General features: G+C 33.5%; 5 protein-coding genes across 18 annotated transcripts in view; 3 read left to right on the forward strand and 2 right to left on the reverse strand.

The window, feature by feature from the left end:
* Positions 1 to 8,250, forward strand: part of LOC136775985 (uncharacterized) — a 24,203-nt gene extending 15,953 nt beyond the window's left edge. For 8 of the 14 annotated variants that reach the window (XM_066731237.1, XM_066731238.1, XM_066731236.1 and 5 more), the window contains 12 exons: positions 2,707 to 2,897; positions 2,976 to 3,063; positions 3,151 to 3,293; positions 3,459 to 3,588; positions 3,687 to 4,547; positions 4,604 to 4,724; positions 4,785 to 4,867; positions 4,954 to 5,083; positions 5,167 to 5,244; positions 5,318 to 5,441; positions 6,659 to 7,345; positions 7,445 to 8,250. In XM_066731237.1, coding sequence (XP_066587334.1) covers positions 2,707 to 2,897; positions 2,976 to 3,063; positions 3,151 to 3,293; positions 3,459 to 3,588; positions 3,687 to 4,547; positions 4,604 to 4,724; positions 4,785 to 4,867; positions 4,954 to 5,083; positions 5,167 to 5,244; positions 5,318 to 5,441; positions 6,659 to 7,345; positions 7,445 to 7,720 — 2,912 coding nt within the window. In that variant the 3' untranslated portion in view covers positions 7,721 to 8,250. Of the gene's footprint in view, positions 1 to 21; positions 1,286 to 1,611; positions 1,759 to 2,706; positions 2,898 to 2,975; positions 3,064 to 3,150; positions 3,294 to 3,458; positions 3,589 to 3,686; positions 4,548 to 4,603; positions 4,725 to 4,784; positions 4,868 to 4,953; positions 5,084 to 5,166; positions 5,245 to 5,317; positions 5,442 to 6,658; positions 7,346 to 7,444 lie in introns of those variants that run through there. The other 6 variants (XM_066731245.1, XM_066731247.1, XM_066731246.1 and 3 more) reach the window with 5 other exon arrangements.
* Positions 8,225 to 11,935, reverse strand: LOC136776002 (queuosine 5'-phosphate N-glycosylase/hydrolase). The gene is made up of 5 exons (XM_066731285.1): positions 11,735 to 11,935; positions 11,364 to 11,579; positions 9,222 to 9,384; positions 8,852 to 9,151; positions 8,225 to 8,480 (listed from the first exon to the last, which is right to left on the reverse strand). Exons 1-5 carry the CDS (start codon positions 11,828 to 11,830, stop codon positions 8,242 to 8,244), a joined length of 1,014 nt encoding a protein of 337 aa, XP_066587382.1. The 5' UTR covers positions 11,831 to 11,935; the 3' UTR covers positions 8,225 to 8,241.
* Positions 9,679 to 11,352, forward strand: LOC136775504 (golgin subfamily A member 6-like protein 1). Its single transcript, XM_066730339.1, has 6 exons — positions 9,679 to 10,100; positions 10,161 to 10,508; positions 10,576 to 10,712; positions 10,772 to 10,875; positions 10,945 to 11,004; positions 11,058 to 11,352. The coding sequence occupies exons 1-6, from the start codon at positions 9,694 to 9,696 to the stop codon at positions 11,295 to 11,297; spliced, it is 1,296 nt and encodes a 431-aa protein (XP_066586436.1). The 5' UTR covers positions 9,679 to 9,693; the 3' UTR covers positions 11,298 to 11,352.
* Positions 11,936 to 12,407: 472 nt separating the features above from the next.
* LOC136775795 (uncharacterized) lies at positions 12,408 to 23,572 on the forward strand. The gene is made up of 16 exons (XM_066730870.1): positions 12,408 to 12,677; positions 17,487 to 17,586; positions 17,659 to 17,897; positions 17,970 to 18,079; positions 18,154 to 18,256; positions 18,393 to 18,625; positions 18,717 to 19,101; positions 19,423 to 19,825; positions 20,307 to 20,459; positions 20,562 to 20,899; positions 21,211 to 21,828; positions 22,148 to 22,309; positions 22,566 to 22,755; positions 23,083 to 23,230; positions 23,321 to 23,426; positions 23,513 to 23,572. Exons 2-16 carry the CDS (start codon positions 17,511 to 17,513, stop codon positions 23,570 to 23,572), a joined length of 3,324 nt encoding a protein of 1,107 aa, XP_066586967.1. The 5' UTR covers positions 12,408 to 12,677; positions 17,487 to 17,510.
* On the reverse strand, positions 12,847 to 16,585 carry cpa (F-actin-capping protein subunit alpha). Its single transcript, XM_066731287.1, has 3 exons — positions 16,147 to 16,585; positions 15,386 to 15,635; positions 12,847 to 15,303 (listed from the first exon to the last, which is right to left on the reverse strand). The coding sequence occupies exons 1-3, from the start codon at positions 16,345 to 16,347 to the stop codon at positions 14,885 to 14,887; spliced, it is 870 nt and encodes a 289-aa protein (XP_066587384.1). The 5' UTR covers positions 16,348 to 16,585; the 3' UTR covers positions 12,847 to 14,884.
* Positions 23,573 to 23,707: the final 135 nt, after the last annotated feature.

Consider the following 23,707-nt stretch of genomic DNA (forward strand, 5'->3'; position numbering starts at 1 on the left):
GTAAGATATTCGTTATAATGTATAAACGCGCAAAAACTGACAGTCACTGATAAAAGAGATTTTCATATTCCACTAAAGTTTTTCAATCAAACATCATTTGATGTTTTTCTTATTTCATCTTTTTTTGCTTCCCCCTTTTTATCTGTACATCACTTGCACAATTGACACTCTAAATTGAACTGAGCTGAAATATTCAAATTAGAGTCATTAGAGTTCAAATCGGACCGTACGATTCCGATGAGGTACAAACACTTGAATAACGTTGCTTGTTGAATAGGCTGCGTTATGAGAGACTCTAGATAGATTACATTAGTTAAAACTGAAGTGTTTGTAACGTTAATTGAAAAATTTAATTATTTCAAAGAAAAAAAAACTGAGCCATGGCTGCACGTCCGGCAATTTTCGCGTTTATGGGTATATTATGGGTTAAGAGAGTTATTCGGCTCACATTAGGAAATTGCTAGGTTATGTTAATCGAAACTTACGCTCGGGAATAATTTGGTTTGTGAAATCAGGATCTTCAACTATAACACGTGTGTGTATGTGCACTATCCGATTTATTAACGGTTTCTTAGATGATTTGTTATATGAGTGTTTGTGTTGGTGCGTGTGTACTCATATGTGATAAAAACACGAATGATTACGAGACAAAGGACCTTCACACGACTATCCTCGTTCAGCAAATGTCAAGTCACTCCAGGCTATTTGCATTGATAATTTTTCAGCTTCTTGCCACTTCGATTCATATAGTTTATTTTTACTATGAAATCCATGCTAATCGCATCTGCGACTTTAATCTCCTCATTCATACAGATACAAAAGCGATAATTATTGAAATTTTCTAAATTCAATTAATAATAGACATACCCAGAAGGAATCTTTACACGATACATAATTTTTTAATAAAACACAGGTTAAGCAATTTTTTCGTTGAAATTTACGTGGATACAATAAATCTTTTGAAGTCATGAACAAATAACGTTGGTAATACAATAGGAATTATTTATCGATACAAAAAAAATTAATGCAGTATAAGATTGGAATGTATTAAAATAAGTTTTTAAAAAGAGATATGTATAGTGATATGTGAATTAATTATAGATATGGATAAGTTATAGGTATCAGTGTTTTGAGGTTATAGGATATTTTGTATAAATGTAATTGGTGTTTAGTGCAATGTGAATTATTTATTAAATGCTGTTACAACTAATTCAGGAGACGCTGACGCTGATCGGCGGATTAATCGTCGTTTACGTAGCTTATGTCTTCATCTCAAGGAAAAATGGTAATATGTACAGGTTAAAAAATTTGATAAACGATAGGACGCTTTTCGTGTCTTTAAGAATAACAAGAAAAAGCTGTGATTGGATGTTGAATGCATCATAAGAAGAAAAAACATGGACGCTACAAAGATCAAGCGTGACGTCAGAAATGCCACACGAGCGCCATATTGTATTTTGGAAATTGATTTACTTGTACGCGAAAAATAATTATTTAAGCAGGAAAATTATTTGTTGAATGAGTCATTCGAACGGAAACGGATTTTCCTTTGTAAGAAATAATTACGGATCTATGAAGACTTATTTGTGGTTAGAATGTGTCAATGGGTTGGTGGCACGTGCATCTTTTCACATGCTTTCTAACGAGTTAATCCCCCGGCGGGACTCCGAAAGACGAAGGTCGTACTATTCATTTTTCCCGCAAATGTCAATCACAGGAAAAAGGAGAAAGACGTTAACTGAAAGTTGTTTCCTCAAGGTATAACCAACATGCTAGATAAGATTACGCTAGGTTACCTTGGATCGTCCTGCTAAACCTTACAAATCGATTGGATCATATTTCGATGAATCATATTTTATTTACAGTCCCCAATTTTCCTATGTATACGACTATATCTCAAAATAAAAACTATTTTTTAGGTCGTTGTTTGTGATAAGGCTTCTCTTTGTTGTAAAAAATTATTTTTAGGTTAATGTACGTACCTTATTCGATTTATCAGTTTCTCCTACAAAATATATATACTTTTGAAGCAAATATTCATAATGACTTAATTCAATTCCGAATGGATCTTGCGGTTTTCTCGATGCACGAAAACAGTTCAGGGGGTCAATTTGAGAAATTGTCGGTGGGAAAAAAGTGGCGTTGCTCGGACGTCGGTGAAATTGCGGTGACTCGGACGCTTTTACGCGAAGAAGTTCTCATTCGATCCGTTACCGGAAGAAAGTGCAGCTCGAGTGCCAGTTTTCCCGCAGGTTTATGTCCTTGGAAAAAGTACATTTTTATTCTCGTATTGTCAGCTAAACTTGGAAAGCTGTATTCGAAAACTCGTCGACGAAAGAAAAACGTGAAAATATGGACAGGAAAGTAGAATTATTGAATAATGAAAATGATCATAAGCGAATAATTAGTAGGGAAAACAGACTCGTTTAAATAGGGTAATAGGTAGCGTGGCGCGTTATTACTGGGATAGGCCGGCTTCGATTCCCGGGAAAGAAATTAAAATAAAGATTATTTTCTACAATTTATCTATTCATAATCAGGTTCAAAGACACAAATAATTAATTAAGAAAAAAAGAAATATTATTATGAATATGAAAAACAAGTGGAGAAAACTATTTGCAAGGTGTTAAGAATGATTAGAAATGCTGTAATTGATGGTAATATGTAATAAATGACAGGTATTAAATTGATATGTAATTGTTACAGACAAGCCTTGTACGGATTCGCCGTCAATGGCACACACAGCCTTACGAGAGCTGGTCGAGAGGGCGATCGAAGATGCCCGGAAGTTACCGTCTTTCGGTGCTAACGAAGCCGGAAGCCTCCAAGAAGAAGGTCGTCGTAACTTAAACGAGCACAGCTACGAAGACCTATTAGCCACTGCGATACTAAACAAGGTGGGGATTATCGAATCGCTCATTAAACTCCAATCCATTACCAATGTTATCTTCAAATTAATCTCAATAAATTTCAAGGTCATCGAGAAATTCCAGAGGGACCACGTGGATGGCAACAGCAATTTACTTCACCTGGAACAATTCTCAAGGACGAACGGTACATTGAGTAAGCCTTAAGAATGATTAATCGATCGTTCCGACGGAATATCAAACGAAAAAATGGAGTCTGAGTAATCCGTGGAAATTTTTCCAGGCGAGAGCGAGCTAGGCCAGGATGAAGGAGTCGAGGAAGGTAGCAGCAGCTTGGAACCATTGTCCCAAGACGATTGTAGCAGTGATTGTAGTGCACCGCACATCAGGAACTCACGCAATCATCAAGAACCGTTGTCTCTCACGGTACTTAAAACCCTCGCGCGATTACCCACGGAATAGAATTGTTTGAAAACGTTACATAAAATTATTCAGTTGTTGGTTTGACGTTTATTTTTACAATCTTAACTGTCCTCGTTACTTTTCTTCTGTTACCGTGCAGAATTTCCTTATGCTATTCATGCTTTACAGATCGAGGAGAGAATCGAAGAGATCACTACTACTTATGCTTCTGACGAGGAATTTAAAGATGGCGAAGCGATGGCCTTTGGCCACGCTCGAAGCGTGCCATTTCCGGAATATGGAGTTGACATTGTCGATGGTACCAATTGTTAATTTATTTTTATTCTTCCTCATGTTTTTCATTACGTTACTTTTTCTGTAGAAGATATCACTGACTCGTGGATATTGAATTTTTAGCGTCACAGGAATCCGAAGAAGAGGAAGTGGAAGAGTCTGAAGATTTTTGGCAAAATGTGGTAATAAATCCGGTGGAATCATGGGAGGCCAATTGGCTGTTCCAGAAGAAAAAGGTGAAGTCTCAGGCGGAACCAGTTTCGATGCTGGTGCCAAATTCCAGCGCGGATTTCAAGGCTCTGATCGGCGATAAGGACGCTGAAGACACCTCGGACCTTTCCGAGTGTTCCTCCGCTCAATCCGACGAAGAAATCGAGCAGGAACTTATCGAAGCCATCAATAATGTCATTCCGAAGTCAGCGACGATGGAGCTCTACGATGAGGATCCGATTATTCACAAGAAAAATCTACAGAGTGACCATAATGAAAATTCTTCCAATGCCATTAAATTCCAGAAGGAACGCGAAAGACTACTGGACAGTGAAAAATATTCCAAGGATTCTACTGTTATTACTGATAATAATGGAATATTGAAAAATTATTTTTGTGGTTCACAGAAACTTAACGAAAAAGCCGAAGATTCTAGTAAAATCCAAGTTTTTCCTGGGGATCAGAAATTGGATTGTAACAGAAGAATTGATGAGGTGGATTTGGAAAATGCATCTCGTGATATATCAGAAACGGTTTTAGATAGTCAACTTGAAGTGAAAAGTTTCGAAAACCAAGAAGAAAATGGCGAAATCTTAAAAGAAGACGAGACATTGCCAAGGACCCCTTCTACTACTCCAAGAACATCCATTTCGGTACCGCCAAATAAAAAATCTTTCGATAAAATGAATGAAATCGAAAATGAAATAATCTTGAATTCACTGGAAACCGCAAAATGGAAATTAATCAATCAAGAAGTTTTTGCTGGGAATCAAAGTAAGTTTTTTTTCGTTTTATAGTTTTGATCAATTACTAAGTAATTACATTTATAGATGAGGATGAAGCTCAACAAGAAAGCGAATACACTGAACATTATGAATTAGCTACCAGAAGGCATTTGGATAGTTTAAAACGTGGTCAAAAATTATCCGCTGAGGATGTAGAGAATTCCAGGTAAATGTTATTACAATAATTCTTTATTTAAACAAAATAATAATTTGATTTATATTTTAGTAAAAATTGTGAAGTGAAGACTTCAAATTCCTCTTCAAAAGAGGAAACTGGAAAATTCCAGTTTGCTACTCCCCCAAGACCGGGTAATTTGTTTTCGAATTACGTATTCGGAAAAATTATTATTAAATGTTCGATTCATTTTTATATATTTTGTTTCTTTGGTTGTCAGGTACCATTGCTGAACGCGAACATAAAAAATGGGAAAACGCTCCGCCTATTGAAAATAATCCATACAGTCCAGCAAGCATTCATAAAAGACTACTAGAAAAACAGTACAAAAAGCCTTCGGATATTTCTGGGTAACTTTCAAGATCATTACTTTTCTTATTTTCGTAATTGAAGTGTACAAAGCGTATATTATGATACATGGCACTTATTTTAGGACTCATAAAGAGATAATAGCGAATGATACAAATGACATTGAAGAGGTTCTAGTCGCTAAGCAGGCAGACATCAATAGGTAATGAAAAAATTAATCTACTACATTTAGAGATAAAGGAAACATTTAGGTTAATTATTGCAAAAAACTACAGGTTCAGCAGGGATTACTACATAAATAATTCGAAGGTATCCAGTGGCGACAGTAGCAGAAGGTCCACTCCAGTTTTCAATCGACCTGGCAGTGCCTCTTCCCAACGGTCCGACCTTGAAAAACAGGTGAGTGGCCTTGAGAATCAGCTGAGCAATTTCGAAAAGGCTACAGTGCGCGAGAGTATACACAGATCAAGAGACCCACGTGCCATTTCTAATTTTGTCATCAATCCATTATTGCGTCTTCAGCACGATACCTTCAGTTGGACTGAAAAAATTGACAATGAAAGTCTAGAAAAATCACAAAACGACTCCGGTATTTATTCCATGGATTCTCTCGATCTATCTACAGATAACAGCGAAATCCAAGATTCAAAAAGTGAACAAAAGAACTTTCCGACAAATAATTATCAGGTCTGCGAGAGGCTTTCGTGTACTTTTGATAAAACTGATCAAATATATTCCACGAATGGCAAGAGGTATCTCAATTTAGGAAGATACCACACTTTTGGTGGAATAAGATTCTCCAGGCCCAGTAAGAGACCTAAGTTGATGGAGAAACAGCAAAGAACGCAATCTGTTGAAAATCAATTTTGCTGTTACAAATATCAGACTTTTGGTGGAATAAAAAATGTTAATAGAGTAAGATTAAGCTCTTTTTTAGATCCACATGAAGATTCGGTATTGGTAAATAAAATAGATCAACAAGTAGATTTAAAGATAAGGAACGAAAGAAAACATTCCACTAAAAGACTAAAACGTCCGAATGTTCCTGAAGTTTACCAACGAAGCTTTCATAGCTTGATAGATCTTCGTTATGATGAGAAAATGTCCAATGAAAATTAGATAATTTCAAATCCTTATTTTGCTTTAAAAAAGAAAATGACTAGTTAAAAATTACTACGGGTGATGGTTTCATTTTTTTTTCTTCTGTCATGTGCATGTTTCTAAGAAAGAGGCACAAAAAACAATTAATAATCTTTTTTTTTGTATTTACATAAATTGTACATACACACCACACGACACTGCATGACATCCTTGGCTTGATAGTAAATTTCATTGGTAAGTACTTCGATGTTTGTGCGTTTAAGTGTGTAATTGATCATTAACAATTAATTCAGAGTTTGGTTTGCCACAAGGAAAATAAAATTGATTTTTCCAACTAAAATGCACGGCTGCTAACAAATGTTAATATCAAGCTTTTTCTCAATTCTACAGTTTTATTTTCTAGGATTTTCTTATGGGTATGATAATTGGTGGTTCTTAATGACTTATAGTGATTTATTAGATCAGTGTCAAATGATAAAATTTTTGTTAGGTTTCTCATTTTTTTCATGTTCCAGAAAGATACAGTGAGATGTAATTCTGCTCTGGACTGTCACAAAAACAATTCAGAGTCTGATTCCTGCAAATTAGCAAACCGAAGTGAGAGGGTAGAAGAGTTTCTGGAGAACGAGAGGAAGAACAGCAAAAATGAAATAAATGCGAAACTCAACAATCATGAAGATGTTGAAACATGCAAATCTGAGAATCAGAAGATTCGTCGTATTGATCTCAGGGCTTACGGCTTTGAGAACGAAATTAATAGAAATTCGAATGAGACAAGAGCTGCACCTCGTAGAGTAATAAATAAATTGGATTTAAAATCTTTTGGGTACGATAGTGGAGTACGGCGTACACAATCTATAAATCAAATTGATGCCATTAAAAAATGTACGTCAAATGGACAGGATGACAAGTCAAATTTAAGATTTTCAAGTCGGAGCGTTTTTACCGAAAGAAATTTGACACACAGCACTGAAGCCTTGAACAAATTAGGGGAAAGTTACAATGATACTTTTGGAATGATGTCATCCGCCATGTCAGTACCAAATATTTCTCAGAGCGATATCTATCAGCCTAGACAAGATAGGTCAGATGATAGCGGAAACAGTTGTGAGGAATTGTCTAGACTACCCATGCCTTCTGTTCGCAGATTAGCCGAAGCTTTTGACAAATCTATGGAATACAGTTCTCTACCGCCATCCAAGGTAAGAGAAAATGATACTTTACTTTTAAAGCAAAAGCTAAATTACACAGTAAAATTAAAGTTGGTAAAGATTGTTACTTTATAAAATTTTATTGTTTAGGACACAACGCCCCGTGGTAATAAAGAGAGGGCTTGCACTCCAGAAATTCTCATTGTTGAGCCTCCAAAACAGTTGCACAGTTTAACAGCCAGATCACTGTCGAAACAATTTCGGGAAGGTTTACGTCAGATTCCAAACAAAGTTGTTCCATCACCAATTCATCCTACTAGAGAAAAAGTTTTCAAAGATGAACAGCCTGATAGTCCCCAGGTGATTGCTCCTGGAAAATTAAAATCAAATATAAGTTTCTGGGAGGAAATACAAAAAAGGAGTTAATGGTTGGATGTCTAATCGAATTTTTATTGAACGAAACAGACACTATGTCCATTTTTCTTCTCATTTTGAATTTGGTGCCAAAGTGTTTTCTATTATCGTGCCAAATGACGCTGTCATTAGTCAAAGGTTTGATCCATAAAAATCTATTTTTTTCCATTTAATATTTTTACAATACTACAGTATTTACTGAAATTCGTTGAATAATATTTATTATTGAAATTGTATATATACATTTGTAAAATACAGTATTTAATGTGTTGTTCGATAAAGTAATTATTCGTTAATGTTTTATTAAAAAAATTACGATCGTACTTAATTAATATTTTGGATCATCGAAGGTTCTTTTAACCGTTTTTTGATTGTTACATTATTATAATATTTGTACCTCCGTCAACATTTTTGGTCCTGCATTTTCAGGCTCGTGTAGTAAATGTTATATATACTATATATACTTTGTATCATATTTATATAACAAGATTTGTGGAACGTAACGAAAAGTGCAACAATGAACAATAAAATTATTAATAATAGATTGTTCTAGTTTTGTGATATGGTATACTATCCAATTCTTCGGCATGACGACGTCGGTAATCCCAAAGGAAATGATCTATTAAAATTGAGTTAACATCTGACTCTTTTAGCTTTAAATCAGGATATCGTTGAATTAAATCCTTGACCTCATCTCGAATCCTTTCGACTACTTCTATCGAGCATCCACGAATTTCCACCTCCTCCTCACTTCCGTTTGTTAATTCTATATCTGGTAATTAATTAAACATTTTCAATTTTACCTTACAAATTTGGTTTCCGAATAAAGGTTTCTTCCTCAATTTCGTAAAAAAAGTACATCTTTATTAATTCTTTTAAACGAGACAAATATTTAATACTTGTAAAGTGTGCGGTGAAGTAATATTACTCGACGCATTTAACTGGGATAAAATGAGTTTTCATAATTTGCGCAAATTTTTACGAAATTAAGGAAAAATTTGTACGCAACTCAAGTATAAAATAACTTTTTTCACTCGTAGGAATAGCCACACCCGCTTGCGGCTTGTATTTCAAGCCTTCCTACTCATAGCAAAAAGTATTACTTTACGTCCTTGTTGCATAAATAACAATTTTAGTGCTTACTAGAATTTAACTTGTCCATGAATGGATTATTGTATCTCATGGCACCGAAATGCACCAGGACCTGTGGAACTCGATAGTCAGCAAACATTGTGATCGACTCTATGTCATTAAATTCTCCAAGCCCCTTTTCCTTAAAACAAGCCCAAATATCGCCAACTAGAATTTGGGCCCTTTTGTAAAAGCTAACTCTATATCCTTGATAATCTGCTTCATCTCTGTAAGACTCAAATTCATCTACTATGAGTTTTAATAATTTTTGTGCCGAGCGACCACATGATTTGATGCATTCTGCAAATGTTCCTGTAAATAAAAACATAAAATATACCATTTTAACTAAGAAAAGCATAATTATAAATAAATTAATAATTACCCTGATATTTTTTTAACAAAACTTGACCGGCTTCATGCAAATTATGCACTCTCTCATTGATAAGTGGAATTTTAGTAATTCCGTCATCACTCAAAAATATCTTTTCAAATTCTTCTTTTTTGATCACTGAATAATATTTAGGATCGATTATCGGTATCCCTGCCTGTAAAAATATAATATCGAATTAATCGAATATCATTTTCTTTTGTTATTAAATTGAAGATTTAACCTTAAGTTATAATGTAAAAAAAAAATAAACTAATTTTTGGATAAAAATTTCAAGATGGAGGAAACGTGTAAATCGAACAAATATGATTTGATTTGCCTGAAGAGGCTACCGTGAGTATTTTGGAATTCAGGGTCAAATAGATGAATACAAAAAATTTCTTTTAGACCTTTGAATAAAATAACAGAATCTATAGAAAAACCAGAGGGTGCAGTGCCAAATTTTGGCTTACCAAAATGGAAGACAATGCCATTGGAATCAAAAATCCCATTTGTAAGGGGACCAGAAGGGTCTTATAATTTTTCACGGCAGAAATTGGGCAAGAAATTATGGATCGCCTCTAGGGAGGGAGACTTTAATCTGGGGGATCCAAACTGTTATGATTTTAAAATTGAATATGATCCTCTTCATGACGAGAACTTACGGGTCTTTTTTTCGAAGCCAGAAAATATTCAGCCCCTCATAAAAGGAGGATTAATAACAGAAAAATTAGATGCAAAATGCTCCCTCAAGGAGTATAATAATTACAGAAAGCTCTTGAGAAATGTGCACTGTGACAGTGTAAGAAAAAGATTGAAGGAGCAATTTGGTGTTCTTGATGAGGAAAGAGCTTTAAAATATACTGATGAGCAAGCTCAAAAAGAAGTGGAAAGGTATTTTATGCAATAAAATTATTTATAATTGTTAAAATTTTTAATTTTCAAATATTATAGGATAAAGAAGAGAGAGAAATTTGAGAAACTTTTTGAGAAAAAAATTAGGGAAGAAAAACTGAAATTGGAGGAAAAAATAAAGAATGATGCTGAAAAAGAAGAAAAAATAAAGCAAAGGTTAAAAAACTTGCAAGAGAGCAAAGCTCTAGAATTAGCTAAAAGAAAAGAGAAAAGATTTTTGCTTGCCAAACATATCAAAGAAAAACTTCAAGCTGCAGAGCGTCAGAAAAGACAAATGATTATAAAGACATTTGTAAATTGGAGAAAAAAAGAGGAGAGAAGATTAAGAATGAATAAGCTGCGAGCCCAGGAAGCAGATGAGAGCAAAAGAGCAGCCATTGCACAAAAGTTAAAATTAAAATGTTATTACGCAATTTTATTTGCTATGTGATATAAATTACTGTTATTTTCCCAGATGGAAGAATAGAGTAGAGTTCCAGAAAAAGCAAATTGAAAAAGAAAAGTTTTTATTAAATTGCATTGATAAACGAAAAAAGAAGTTTTTGGATGCATACAATAAGAAAGTTCAAAATGAGAGGAAAAAAATGAAAGGTAAAACTTTATTGATAACAATTTAAAAGTACTTAAATAAAACAAAAAAAATTTTCCAGAACTACTTAGGCAATCTAAGAAAGCCTTAAAATGTTATTATGCAAGGCAATTATTGAAGAATAAAGATACTATTTGTTGTACCAAATTCATAGAAAAGGATGAGGTTTTTAGCTTTTAATAAAAGTATTATGATTTAATATTTCACCATGGTTAAAAAGCATAATAATTTCAGAGAAAAGACAAGCTTTCAAAACTTCCTTGCGCAATACCACCTTATCCAAGATATTCAAGAGTAAGTTTATGAAAATTAGCTTAGTTCCTTAGATTATTTTGCTTTGTTTGCAGGCTTATGGAAATAAATTAAAGGAAATGTTTCCAAAAATGACAATATCTGACAAGCAAGAGATATTAGAATTGAGGCATAAAGTGTCAGAACAAGAAAAGCTAATTGAGAAAATGAATAAACTAAAAGCTGAGCAAATGAGAGAGGCAGAAATAGCAAATATTGAAAAACTACGGCCTAGGACTAAAAGTGAAGAATTGCGTTTGCAGAAAAAAGTCAAGAAACAAAAGCGAGCAATCTAAGAGGAAGTTCTTTCCAATATAATTTAACAAAATAAATTTTAAAGCAAAAATAAAATTATCGCTTACATCTATAGCTTTTTTAATTGCTGTACACAGACCAAAATATCCACTCTGTCCATTAACAGTCCAACGTCTAGATTCTTCATCCACCCAGAAGGAAAAATTCAATGTGTCCAGGATAAAGATCCAATCGGCAGCTCTGGGATTATCAGGTTTTGGATGGAAATCTTTCTGGGAGAAGCTCCCACTATGAATGCTATGATCCTTCAACCCTTCCAAAATCTGCACCAAAATGTTTCTGTTATTTTTCCATTCAAATAATGATATTCAATCACTTCAATGGTTTTAGGCTACAGTGAAGAATAAATTGTTAATTTTTAATAATAGTCTTAAACAGTGACCAATAATCAAATGTTAATCGTATAATTTATGTTTACCGAACAAGCAGCATTTTTTACACCTTCTTCTTCGATTATTACATGTTTTGCAAGCCTCGCAATAAGTTTAGCTGATTCCTTCGGTGATAAAGTCATTTTGTGTTACAAGTTGATTAATTACAAAAAACTTTTCGTTAGTTGAAATATTATTGTTGAAAATAACAACCCAATACCTTTAAACTACTTAAAGCCTTCGATGTCGCATCAGCTAGTTCAACTTCAAACCGCTATTTAGGTGCTGAGAAAGCCTCAAAATGATTGGTTAAACTGAAAAAGCGCTGACTTACTAACCAATCACATCGAATATTTTAGTCAGCGCACGGAAAGCGGTTATTGCACATTTAAGCGGAGCTATTTTCATTATTTTATTGATCACTATTTTTCAGGTCACGTGGACTGGAATTTTCAAATGGTCGACGTATATGGAGTTCATAAACAATACATCGCGGTAAAATATGTAAGAATGGTTTAAATGCATTAAATTTTCAAATTCAATAAAATAACAAAAATGCATGCTACAGGTTTGATCAATTATCTTTTTATTTTTAAAAATTGTGTCCCTAAATCATCTTTATTCTGTTTTATTAAATAATATTTTATTATCTATCAAAAAGACAGAAAATATAAAAGCTATAGAATACTTTTACATATGTATATCCAGCTATATTAAACATACAAGAAATTGTTAAAAAAAACAAAATATATTTTAAATTTTGTTTCTATTATTTCTATTGGTAGCTATATAAGTGTCACGTGATAGAGAACTATTTTGATTGGTCGGTGGCTGCTGTTAAGGCAACGGCGATGTAAACAAAAATGGCAGCAAATGTCAAAATTTTTACCAACTTCCGACATCTCGTCCAATAAATATGCCAGTGTATTATTTTTAATTTCTTCGAGAAGATTTACTGAACAATAAAAATTTCTTCCTCCACGTTAATTGGTGAGTGAAATGAGAATTAACCTAGAATTTTTCTGTCAACATTGATAAACACCTGTTAGTAAACACATGGATGAACATTTATTAAATTAATGGATATAGGGAGAAAATATTTATAAAAATATCCTCTCACCTTAATAATAAATCGATGGAGGGTACAAGGGTGGTTTTTCCATTTTTTTTTCTTGGTAAGACTGGTTAAATGAAAAGAGTTGATTTTTAACTATTGCACAGAATCATAAAGTGTTATGCCACTTTATTCAATCAGTTGTAACATTTAATAATACATAATTTAACTGATAAATGTATTCTGCTCATAAATTTTTACATGAGGACATAAGTTTCTTATTGTACGATACACTTGATTATAGATATTTTTTCTAGATTTTATTATCATAGGCAACTAATTTCTGTAGTGAAGATTCGAAACTTTAACTTTCCATTTGTAATTTACATGCGTAAGACAAATCTTTAAATATTTGCAAAAATTGTTTTATTTACATATAAATATTTAACATCATTAGTATCATTTGTTATACTCTAAAATAGATTTTAAAGTCGCTACAAGAGGAGACGCGTGAAAGAATATTGATTTCGGCCAAGCTCGCTTGACTGATAATTAAAATTATATCTACTGTAAATTTGTCTAAATTTTTTAAATGGTATATTTAATTTGACAATTGCGGTTTTCTTCACCAGCGATATTTTCTGTATTTAGTTTTTAAGTACTTTGAATTACGATGTAATTTACAAAATCCAAATAATATTACACGAGCCGTTTCGAATCCTTGTGTTTAATGTCACACTCGCGATGCTCTTTGCCACATTCATTCATCCAAGTAACATATGTACATAATACCCTCTCAACGTAAGATGAACAGATTAAGGCTCCAGCAGGCTAGGCTACATTCTACAATGTACAATACATTATGTACTTTGTTAATTTTCTTCTTTTTCTCTTTGCATAAAATGTCTGGCTGTGTAATGTGTGGCGATAGCACCAAAGGATTTCTATTTGATCCAAATACTCTGTGTTGGTTATTATGATTAACACAGAAATGAAATTGCTGCAATTAACATTTATTTTATTTTGTATCATTCAACTTTGCAACGTATCTGTTATATAATAGACATACTTATAAAACAATATTCCTTAACAAAAATGTATAAATTTATGTTTATGAACTATAAAGTTAGATAAAAATAGTAGGCCTTGCCCACTAACATTTGTTTTCATCAAAAATTGTGTTTTAATACTTTAAGTGTCTAGCACATGCAATGCAGAGCACTTCATGAAGAATTGATTAATATTTTGTAGCTTTCTAGTTTTAAACTTGATTTTATAATTTATGACATTCTAATACTCCTTGTGGCCCCATTGTGCTACTGCTAGTAGCACGACTTTATTTATTTATCTGGTATTTTAAAGATTACGAAAGATGAGACATTGTGCTCATTTTGGCTTATGAAATAATGAAATCGGTTTTTTGTGCATGCTAATCAGTTCAAAGCATTTAGCTTTTACAAAAATTCCTAGATCGTTGATGATTTATTATTAAGAAAATGATTCTTAGTATCTTATATTCATTTTTACTTACTCAATAAAAGATTAGTTATTTCAATTCAAACTTGTAGCTTTAGTTAATTCTCTTACATGATTAAAATTTCGTTATTTTCCAACACGCAAAGGACTTCAAAACAATAAGCAATAGATCTGACCTTTATTGTTTGATAATTAAATGCAAAATACTTTTAGCTTTTACTGTAATTTGTGCCCCCCTACCCAAAAAAGAACGACGAATATGGACAATTCACACGAAAGACTCAATAAAAATTTCACGCACCAGCTGTTAATCGTTACTCAAAGCGGAATTAGCAAATATTTTGTAGGCAGTTACAAAATCTTAAGAATTTTGAATCTATACAAGATTGTATCAAAGAATCTCATAAAAAATCTGTGCATTATTTTTGAAACCATCATGTTTCAACAATAATGATTGACAGCTTCTTTTATTGCTTCCATTTCTCTTTTCAGCAATACACGACAATAGCGACATACGAGTCCCAATCAAATATGTTTTAACATAATATAGTTTAGCACTGTTGTATTTTGCTCCCATACACATCACACGTCCAGACGTCAACCATGCAGCAACAATGCAGTTTTTTAATTATCCACTTTTTGTAATATCTTATAAAAAAATTTAGTTTTATTGACTTTTAAGCTCTTTGCCAATACTGTACGATACAATTTTATTCCAATCAATCTTCGTTCTCATAACAGGTAATTGCCTCCGCAAGGCCTTGAATGTGGTATCAGACATGGTTTGATAATTCTCTGAGATAGCAGTTTGATATTCATTCTCAGAATCCCTGACAAGTCGAATGAGCTCTTTTGCAGTCTGTTTTTCATTTGTTATTGGTAAACTCTCTTTGACTTCTTTACTACTGACCAATTGTACATTCCCATCCTCATAATAATGAACTTGTACTTTGAGACTACCCTTTAGTTCCGCACTTCCTGAACTTGTACTAAAACTTACAGTCCACACAGAGCGCCAGCGTCCATTCCAAAAATTTTTAGGTTGAAATTGATGATCCTCTATACAAGCAGTGAGCGATATATTACCTACAGAGATATGAAATTGTAGAAATTAATGAAATTAATGAATTCTATTTTACAAAAAAATACATTATATAAATGAAAGTACCTCCTTGATTCTTTCCAAATACTGAGCATGTGCCATGTCTGTAATGATTTTGAGTGTAAGTGGTAATTTCATCCTGTAGTACTGACCTCCATGGCTCTGCCTCTGAGTCAGGTTCAAAATGTTCATAATCCTGTGCCTCCTTTCTGAGGTGGTCATACTTAAAACTCTGCTTGCTACGTGGATCATAAAACCTTGAACCACCCAAGTCGTTGTATTCAGTTATGAGGGCAGGATATTCGCTTCCCTCGACCTATAAATATTTAATGTTAGTTAAGAAAAAAACAATGAGGTTTTTCTAAGAACTAGAAGATAACTGAAAAAAATTAATTAAGGCCAGACAGATATATTGCAAGCCCTTACTCTCCACTTTAGAAAACTCAAATGTTGTGATAGAAGGATACAAAAGTATCGTCAGTAGGCTTTTCTGCTTTTAAATATCAAAGTCACATAGATTCCATCTCAAGCATAAGCGAGTAGATTATAATCTAGCAAAATATGATAATTTTCAGCACAAAAAGATATAATTTTCAAGCTGGTGGAAGTAAAGGAAATTAAAATCATTGTATGGTAATAAAATTAAGGTACAGAATGGTATAAAAATATGAAACAAATTGGTTAAACAGGTTCGACGAATTTTTATCGAATTTTTCTGACTAAAACCAGAAAACTTTGGAAAAGTGGAAGGGAAGTTAGGTTAAAATTGTTAGAGGAATAAAGATGCGAATCGAGGAGGGTGGAAATGTTGGAAATCGGTGATGTACCTTAACAGGCGTGAGCTGATCCTTGTTGTATTGAGCGAAAGCACCGGAAGCACCTTCCTTCAACAGGTTGTCATTGTTCAGGAGGACTCTAACATCGTTAAAAACCTCGTTGAACTCTCCCGGCGGTGAGTGTAATATAAAATCCGAAACTATTCGAACTTTTTCCTGATCAGGGACCCAGTCGTCTCCGTACTCCGCCATCTTGGACTTTCCTCCACTGGCACGCACACTCAGGTCTCAGCCGGCCAATATCAAAGCAACAAGGTCCGTTCGTTCAGTGCAGGTTGCTGGTTGAGTTGATTCTTGCTCCCAGTCGTCGTTCTTTCTTTACATTCAATCTGTACATCACTTTACAATACCTCACCTCAATCACTTTGTTCTTCACTTTCTTTACTTTCCTTCCCCTCCTTCTTTTTCTCTTTTAAAACGTTTCTTTCTTTAAACAATTTTTTAAACCAACCTACATATCGCGTGACACATATCTATACAACAGCCAGTGACAATTACTCATCGCTAAAAATTACTTGAATGTCTAACAACTTTCAGGAAATACCTGGCTTCGCTTCGATAATTCATCAAGATTCCAGCTCTTGCTTATTCAAATGCATTGAAATCACAACAGAACCTCATCTCTTTCTATCCTCTCTTTTCCTTCGATTCTTTTGTTGCATGAAAACAAATCGTGTTTACACGATCTTGATAATGGAACAATTCTTTTCAATAAACAATTGTCAAAGTAAAGTTTCTTTCTTTTTCTTTACTCCAAATCATCCTTGATCTTACCAAACAGTGTCTGTTCATATTTTTACACTGGACTGTAATTTGCATAATTACGAATTATTTCAGAAATTTGAACAGAGTTTAGTCATTGTTAAAAGAGTAACTCTTACAAGATAGCGAATGTAATCGAAGCAGTTCTCTTATCGAATTGGAGCGTAATGTGATATCCAGGCAAACCGCGATTTTTTTTTTATTTCTGATGATTCAGTTTTTTTTTTATTCCGTTCTCTTTTCTCTCTTCGGCAATCGGCACCATTGGCCGTTTCCGGTTCCATTACGAATCTTCAAAAATTACACGCGCGCTTCTTGTTCCTCCCTGGTTTTTATATTTTTCTCGACAGAATTTTATGATCTTTTGTCAAAAAATTAAAAAAAATATATATTAATAAATTTGTAATATGAACAATAATATTTCATAATTATCATCAAGTGTTTTAACGTATCCCTATTACTTATTATTTTAATACATTATTTTTAGTTTAAACGTAACTCAAAATATCCGATTTTTCCATTTAATTTTTTGTCGGAAATTTTAAAGATGAATATTAACAATTTTACAGAAATGAAAATGATATTGCAAAATTATGGCGAATGATCCTAACAGGGATGCCGTGCCTGTTAAAGAAGGCTCTCTTGTAGATACGTGTCGAAGTAGCATAGGTTTGTAATCAACGTAATGATTACAAATCAGGGGCGTAGTAATATAATTAAGAGAAAAAACATGTGTTTTAGATCCCAGAGAGCGCCATTTAGTATGTAAGTGGGACAGATACGAGTTGGAAGATAAATATTTGACACTTCTAAATGAGGCAAATAATTTGAAAAAGCTGTACAATGCTCAAGATGTAACAGTAAAGAAACTTTCTGCAAAATTGATTAGACTTTCCCATAGTACCAAGCCCATTTCCGGTAATTGGAACATCCATGAAGATGGCAACAGATTAAATTTCCTCGAATCCGAAAATGTCAAGGTAAGAGGCCTTCTAAATTTAATTATTATAAATTAAAAATATGCATTATTTATAATGAATCATGTTTTTCAGCTAAAGGACAAAGTGGCGGTACTGAAGAGTCAGTTATTGAACCATAAACTTGTTGGGGCTTCCACTGTAAAGAGCCGTAGACCTTATTCAGGATTACCTTCAGGAACAATGTTAATAAATATATTATTATATCATCGATAAGAATAAATTTGAATGATGGATAACTAGTAACATTATTTTTTAGTTCTTACCAGGCTGAAAGTACTCGGACGCGATTATCTTCGGGAAGATGCAATGGTCAAAAAGGAGATGAAGGGGAACCACCAGATTATCAACCGCAGAACGAAGTAATTTAAAAATTTTTTAATATATATCTATAATTTATCATTTACATTAAATTTAATTTAATACGAAAATAATAATTAGTATACACAACTGTGAATTTATTTTTACAACCATGCTAATTATTGAGCTTATTAATAGGATACCAATATTGAGAAGAAGGATATGTCAAGTAGAATCGAGCAATTAGAAAAAGAATTAGCAGATCACGTTGTTGGAAATCAAAAAGAAAAAATAGCTGAGAACGTTGAACACATTAAAGTTTGGAGGCAGATCCACCAGGTGAATGATAAATTGCTCACAGCTGAAGAAACCAATCAGAGTTTGCATAAGGAGATAGACGAGCTGAAGAAGATCATAGAGGAAACCACAAAGTAATTCTGATTAAAAAAAATATTTTAAGCAACCAATAATAATTTTATGTGATTTAAAATGGTTTAATGTGCTTTCTGTTATTATATGAAGGAATAACAAGGAGATTTCAGTATCACTGTCGACGGAGCGAAAAAGATTGGCTGAGTTGGATGAGGAAATACTGAAGGCAAAGAACTCTCAACTAGCATCGAGGGAGAAGGATGAGCAAATCAGAAGTTTGCAGAGTGAATTAAAAATTCTGCAACACCACAATCAAGAGCTTATCAGTTTGAGTTCTAGATATGGTCAGATGGAACACGAAAATATGGAGCTGAAGAAAAAATTGTCTGATCAAATGCAGGATCAGGAAACCTTGAAGACTGTATTTACCTCAGAAAAAGCTACAATTAGCGCTTTGCAAAATGCCAATGAACAATTATCCAGCAAACTGCAAGATTTCCAGAAAAACGTTGATTTCCTCACAGATGAACTCAAGGTTGAAATTAACATAAAAGCTTCATTAATCTTATTTGGTCTGTTTCTGTTACTTGCTCTTTAACTAAAAATGTATACTTTAATATATTAATTTAAACAAAGTGCAGGAAAAGAAAACAGGACAAGTATTGAAATAATGCTAATAGATTTTATTAATTAACTAATGAGTTTGTAATTTCTCATTGCAAAACCATGTAGAGTAATAATTTTCATTATGAATTGTTTTTGCACAACAAAAGTTTTACTTGGATTGTATATAATTTCAGACTGACTGGTTAATATAGTATGAAATCATTTATTCGATGAATGGATTTTGTTCTAGACCTTGAAGAAGGATGTAGCCACGAATGTCTATATACATCAGTTGGAGCACAAGGGACCTGAGAAATGTGGGGATAAGGTGAAATGTCAAAAATGCTGCGAGGTTTTCGAGAAAGTATCAATACTGGAGAAGGCTATGAATACTGTTAGAGATACTTGGAAAACGGTGGACGCTGTTACTCAAACAGATCACATATGTTGTGAGAAAACATTTAAGGATCAATCTACGTACACAACGATGGATGTTGGGATCCACGTAGATTCTGCAGCTAACCAGTCAAGAACTGAATTTGGTATTCAGCCTAGGAGTCCCCTGTCCAAGGAGGAGATGTTGAAACTTTTAGATGACGTTGAGATTGGTACCCCTAAATCATCCAAGAGACATAGTCAGGGCTCCAATAATGGTCAGCATTACAGGCAAGTGGTTTCGCTCGAAAAACTACTTTTTGGCGACTCTCAGTTCTGACAAAAAAATAAGTTTTTTCATCAGGTGAAATTATATATTTTATAAAATAAGAAACAAATTAAGTACCTGAAGTTACCCTACTTTTTACATGAATTACAAGTTGAAAGAGCTTACAATTAAATATTGTTTCTTCACTGATATTTCCTATTGAACTAAAAACTAATATAATTATTTATTTTGTTCTTAATTAATCAATTAGCACCTAATTATTGCACTTGCTAATTGTATTTAACCTCATATATCTAGTTTTATAACTTTTGTATTTTTTATATTGCTTCATTGTAAATTGATGGATGTTAAAATAATAATTAATGTTAAATAGAGTACGACCATACGAGTTTTCAATAATCCTTCACATCCCTTACTAAGCTTTCCATCTTACAATATAATTTGTTAATACATTTTTCATTAAATTCTAGACTTTACATTTAATAGTACTAAAACTAAAGAATCAAAATTGGCAATTACACTATTCATATTAATAGTTTCCCATTCTGATCTCTTCAATATTTTTCTGTCCTTACAAAAGGAAGACAATCAGTTCAATATTTTCACAATGACCTTTTATAAATGTAAAAGTGTATGATGCTATACTAAATACACAGTAAAATTTAAATAGTAATTTTTTAATAATATTTTGTATACGTGTTAATTAATAATTATAATCCCAATAGCAGTAAAAATAACAATATATTACAGTAGTCGTACAATTGAACGAAGAAGTCGGAGGTACATGGATAAAAGAAATTATCGATATCGGTCAATATCATCTATGAATGTGATCAGTAGCTCCTGGATAAGAAATAATTTTTTGGATAAACGAGCGAGCAGTGCGGGATACGATGATGGTCCAAGCAAAAGAGTGAAAATATTTGAACAAACCTGTAGCTGCGAGGATACGTCCCAGCGAAAATTTTGTATCCATCGCTTTGGTCCTCCTATTCCATTTTCTATCAGTGCTGACCAAGGATTACTGGAAGTACACGTTCTTCGCTTGAGACTTTCTGGCTCAGTTAGTACTTCCCTACTCTTTCACATTGTAACGTGAACCAAATTTAAAGATTGATTCACATTGTGAGTCAACTCTAGATAAGCTCTCGCTTCAATAACCTAAATAAAAAATCTTATTCCTAATATCATTATCGCTCCGATTTTTATCCTATCATTTATTTCAATTATAAAAATATGTTATCAAAACAAATCACATACTAAGAGCAAACTTACAATTTGAATCAATTCTAAAATTAAAAAACTAGTCCTTCTAATGTTGTAACAAACTTCAAAGTTTCTAATCCTGCAAAATAAAATTCAATTTGGACATAGGCAATGAAGCTACTGATGAAGGAGAGGAATCTATGTGATTTGGAAATTTCTATCAGCTGCCTGATTTGGGACCAGGAAGAAGTCAGCACACCCCTGAAGAAGTATCCAAGTTTGGCCTACGACAGGTCCTTCGTGTACAGGATACCAAATCTGATAGATTTCCTCGAAAGGATAACCAATGATTGCTTGAGCTTCGAGGCGAGTTGCGTGAATGAAAATGGCATCACTGTACCAATGGCAAAGGCCAGACTAGACGTGAAGGACATTCTGGACTATTCCCAGAACAAGCTTCACTACGTGGCGTCCATGAACAGCATTGAGCCTCGATTCTCGAGAATCAGTCTGGGTCAACTGTCCATTTGGATCCGCCTCAGCTGCGACCATGAAAAGGTGGAGGACTTTAAAAAAATACATGGTTTGCCACCTCATCCTCAAGGTACCAACAACGAAGTCCCTTTGAGTCATCAGATTGAGCATAACCAGGAAGAAATCGACGATAACGAGAAAAATCTAGAACCGGATTTACAGAGTTGTGGTAGAGACTTTCTGCATATTGTTTTATTCTTGATACCATTAAACTTTTGCTATTTCCGGTGGTCCAGAAGAAGATCTACTGATGTACTCGAGATGCATTGTGCAAAAGGACTCTATTCAGAAATTTACCATACCAGATTTCCTTAATTTGAACACGATTGAAGGCGCCACTTCCGGTACCAAAACGGCGGACGAGTACAGCGTTGATGAGGAGGATGCAAAGGAAATTGCAGCTTTTATCAAGAATATCGAGAGCAAAGACACTGAGTAGCACATTGCTTATTATAATTATTATACAGATTAATAATTATTTTTGGTCGAGACAAAGAGGAATCTTGCAATTTTTATTTTCAGAGAGGCCGAAAAAGAGATTCAAAGCGTTTTTGGCTTGACGGACGAGGAGATCCAGGCTGAAACTGAAAGCATCACGGAATTCAACGAAGTCCTTGCAAACGTAAGAATTCCTGAAAATTTGCAAGAATCTTGCGAGGATCTGAGAGAAATCATCTCGGACGAAAACTGGCTGCGATACAAACGCAGAAGTCGTTTGATCTTTTCTGACCAAGTTTCCTAGATCGACTCTTCCACCCCTTGATAATAACCGACGCATCATAAATTTAATAAAATTATAACAACTGTGTTCTATATGAAAATGAAGAAATTAATTCCTTCGTAATTTGAGATGAATTTGTTTAAATAGTTTGAAATTTTTTCCATAAAGTAAAACGTAAAACTCGATGCTCTTTGATTTTTCAAAAACGCTTTCCACTTAGACATTTCGTCAATTTTAATCTTAATCCCTCGCTCCTTTCTCCGTTAAGTACCCGCCGATTTTCGTTGAGATCAGTGAAGTCACGTTATTCCAAAACACCTCGCTGATGAAGGATGATGATGTGAAGATGCTGTACGTGGAGTACTCTTTCCTTGGTTGTAATGGGGAGGACATGGAGACCAATTCTCAAGAGAAACCAAATGCGGTCCAAAATAAAATAGCCTACAATTATAGAAAGGGTAAATTTAATTTTTTATTTAATTTATGATTTAAAATTTACTATGATTTTCTCAATTATGTATATAGCGTGTTGTGAAAAAATTATGAATATTTATTTTACAGAAAGGTGGGAATATGTACATACATTCTCATATTCCCTCCCTGGTCTGCAAGATAATAATACTTCTTTGCAAATCTGGTTTTCACAAATTTCTCTTTAATTTAATTATATTTTTTTATATGTGTGATGTGAATTTTTTTATTACATTGGTTAAATTGCATTTATCTCTTTATTAAATTATTATTCAATTTTCAATAATTAGTTTCTTTTTCAACATTTCCTATAGAGTTTCCACTCGACAAGGAAATACACTCTTTACAGAGAGCAGCCTTGATATCGATGCTAACTGGGGTCTTAGAACCATTCATAGATTTTATCCTCGTCAGCGAGCCACTTCCTGAGGAAACGGATTACAAGGAGTGTGTCGAAGTTGGGTAATTACACCACGTGATCTATTATTCTAATAAAATAATTAATTTTTAATTTTTTATAATCTCGTTTCTTTGATTAATTTTATTTGCCAGTTTCTCCCGGTTAAACCTGAAGGAATACGCGAAGAGAGACGAGGGCAACAATGTTTTATTGCCAATCGTGAACCATATGGGAAACGAGGAGCTCGGTGTAATAATGGTAATAGGAAAAATTAAAGATAACATAACAAATCTGATAAATATAACTATGATAGAAATTCGATCTGATTTGTTTTATCCTTTCAGCTCAAAATCCAAGGCATCAAAGAGTTCTGTATCTTCAATAATAGTACGTCAAGTGTATAAACGAAGAGAAGAATTTTCCATGCAGACACGATTCAATGTTTTCTTCAGGTTATTCTTCGAAAAATATCATTCGTGTTTGTCAAGGCCATTGAAAAGTCTGTGCAGTCCTTTGGCTCGCGAATGCTAGACCAAACT

The sequence above is a fragment of the Prorops nasuta genome, unplaced genomic scaffold (genome assembly GCF_024137725.1).
Source record: "Prorops nasuta isolate Cenicafe-Biocafe unplaced genomic scaffold, Cenicafe_Pnas_1.2 PNAS00008, whole genome shotgun sequence".
Taxonomy (NCBI): domain Eukaryota; kingdom Metazoa; phylum Arthropoda; class Insecta; order Hymenoptera; family Bethylidae; genus Prorops; species Prorops nasuta.

Excerpts from the sequence above, each read along its gene's own strand:
- LOC136775795 (XM_066730870.1), top strand. The coding sequence starts at position 17,511 with ATGGCGAATGATCCTAACAGGGATGCCGTGCCTGTTAAAGAAGGCTCT. Across the intron at positions 17,587-17,658 it reads TACGTGTCGAAGTAGCATAG|ATCCCAGAGAGCGCCATTTA; the intron begins GTTTGTAATCAA and ends CATGTGTTTTAG. Across the intron at positions 18,080-18,153 it reads GGATTACCTTCAGGAACAAT|TTCTTACCAGGCTGAAAGTA; the intron begins GTTAATAAATAT and ends ATTATTTTTTAG.
- cpa (XM_066731287.1), bottom strand. The coding sequence starts at position 16,347 with ATGGCGGAGTACGGAGACGACTGGGTCCCTGATCAGGAAAAAGTTCGA. Across the intron at positions 15,636-16,146 it reads ATCAGCTCACGCCTGTTAAG|GTCGAGGGAAGCGAATATCC; the intron begins GTACATCACCGA and ends AAATATTTATAG. Across the intron at positions 15,304-15,385 it reads ATTTGGAAAGAATCAAGGAG|GTAATATATCGCTCACTGCT; the intron begins GTACTTTCATTT and ends ATATCTCTGTAG.
- LOC136775504 (XM_066730339.1), top strand. The coding sequence starts at position 9,694 with ATGCCATTGGAATCAAAAATCCCATTTGTAAGGGGACCAGAAGGGTCT. Across the intron at positions 10,509-10,575 it reads AGAGCAGCCATTGCACAAAA|ATGGAAGAATAGAGTAGAGT; the intron begins GTTAAAATTAAA and ends TTATTTTCCCAG. Across the intron at positions 11,005-11,057 it reads CTTATCCAAGATATTCAAGA|GCTTATGGAAATAAATTAAA; the intron begins GTAAGTTTATGA and ends CTTTGTTTGCAG.
- LOC136776002 (XM_066731285.1), bottom strand. The coding sequence starts at position 11,830 with ATGACTTTATCACCGAAGGAATCAGCTAAACTTATTGCGAGGCTTGCA. Across the intron at positions 11,580-11,734 it reads TAAAAAATGCTGCTTGTTCG|ATTTTGGAAGGGTTGAAGGA; the intron begins GTAAACATAAAT and ends ATTTTGGTGCAG. Across the intron at positions 8,481-8,851 it reads CATGGACAAGTTAAATTCTA|ATATAGAATTAACAAACGGA; the intron begins GTAAGCACTAAA and ends ATTAATTACCAG.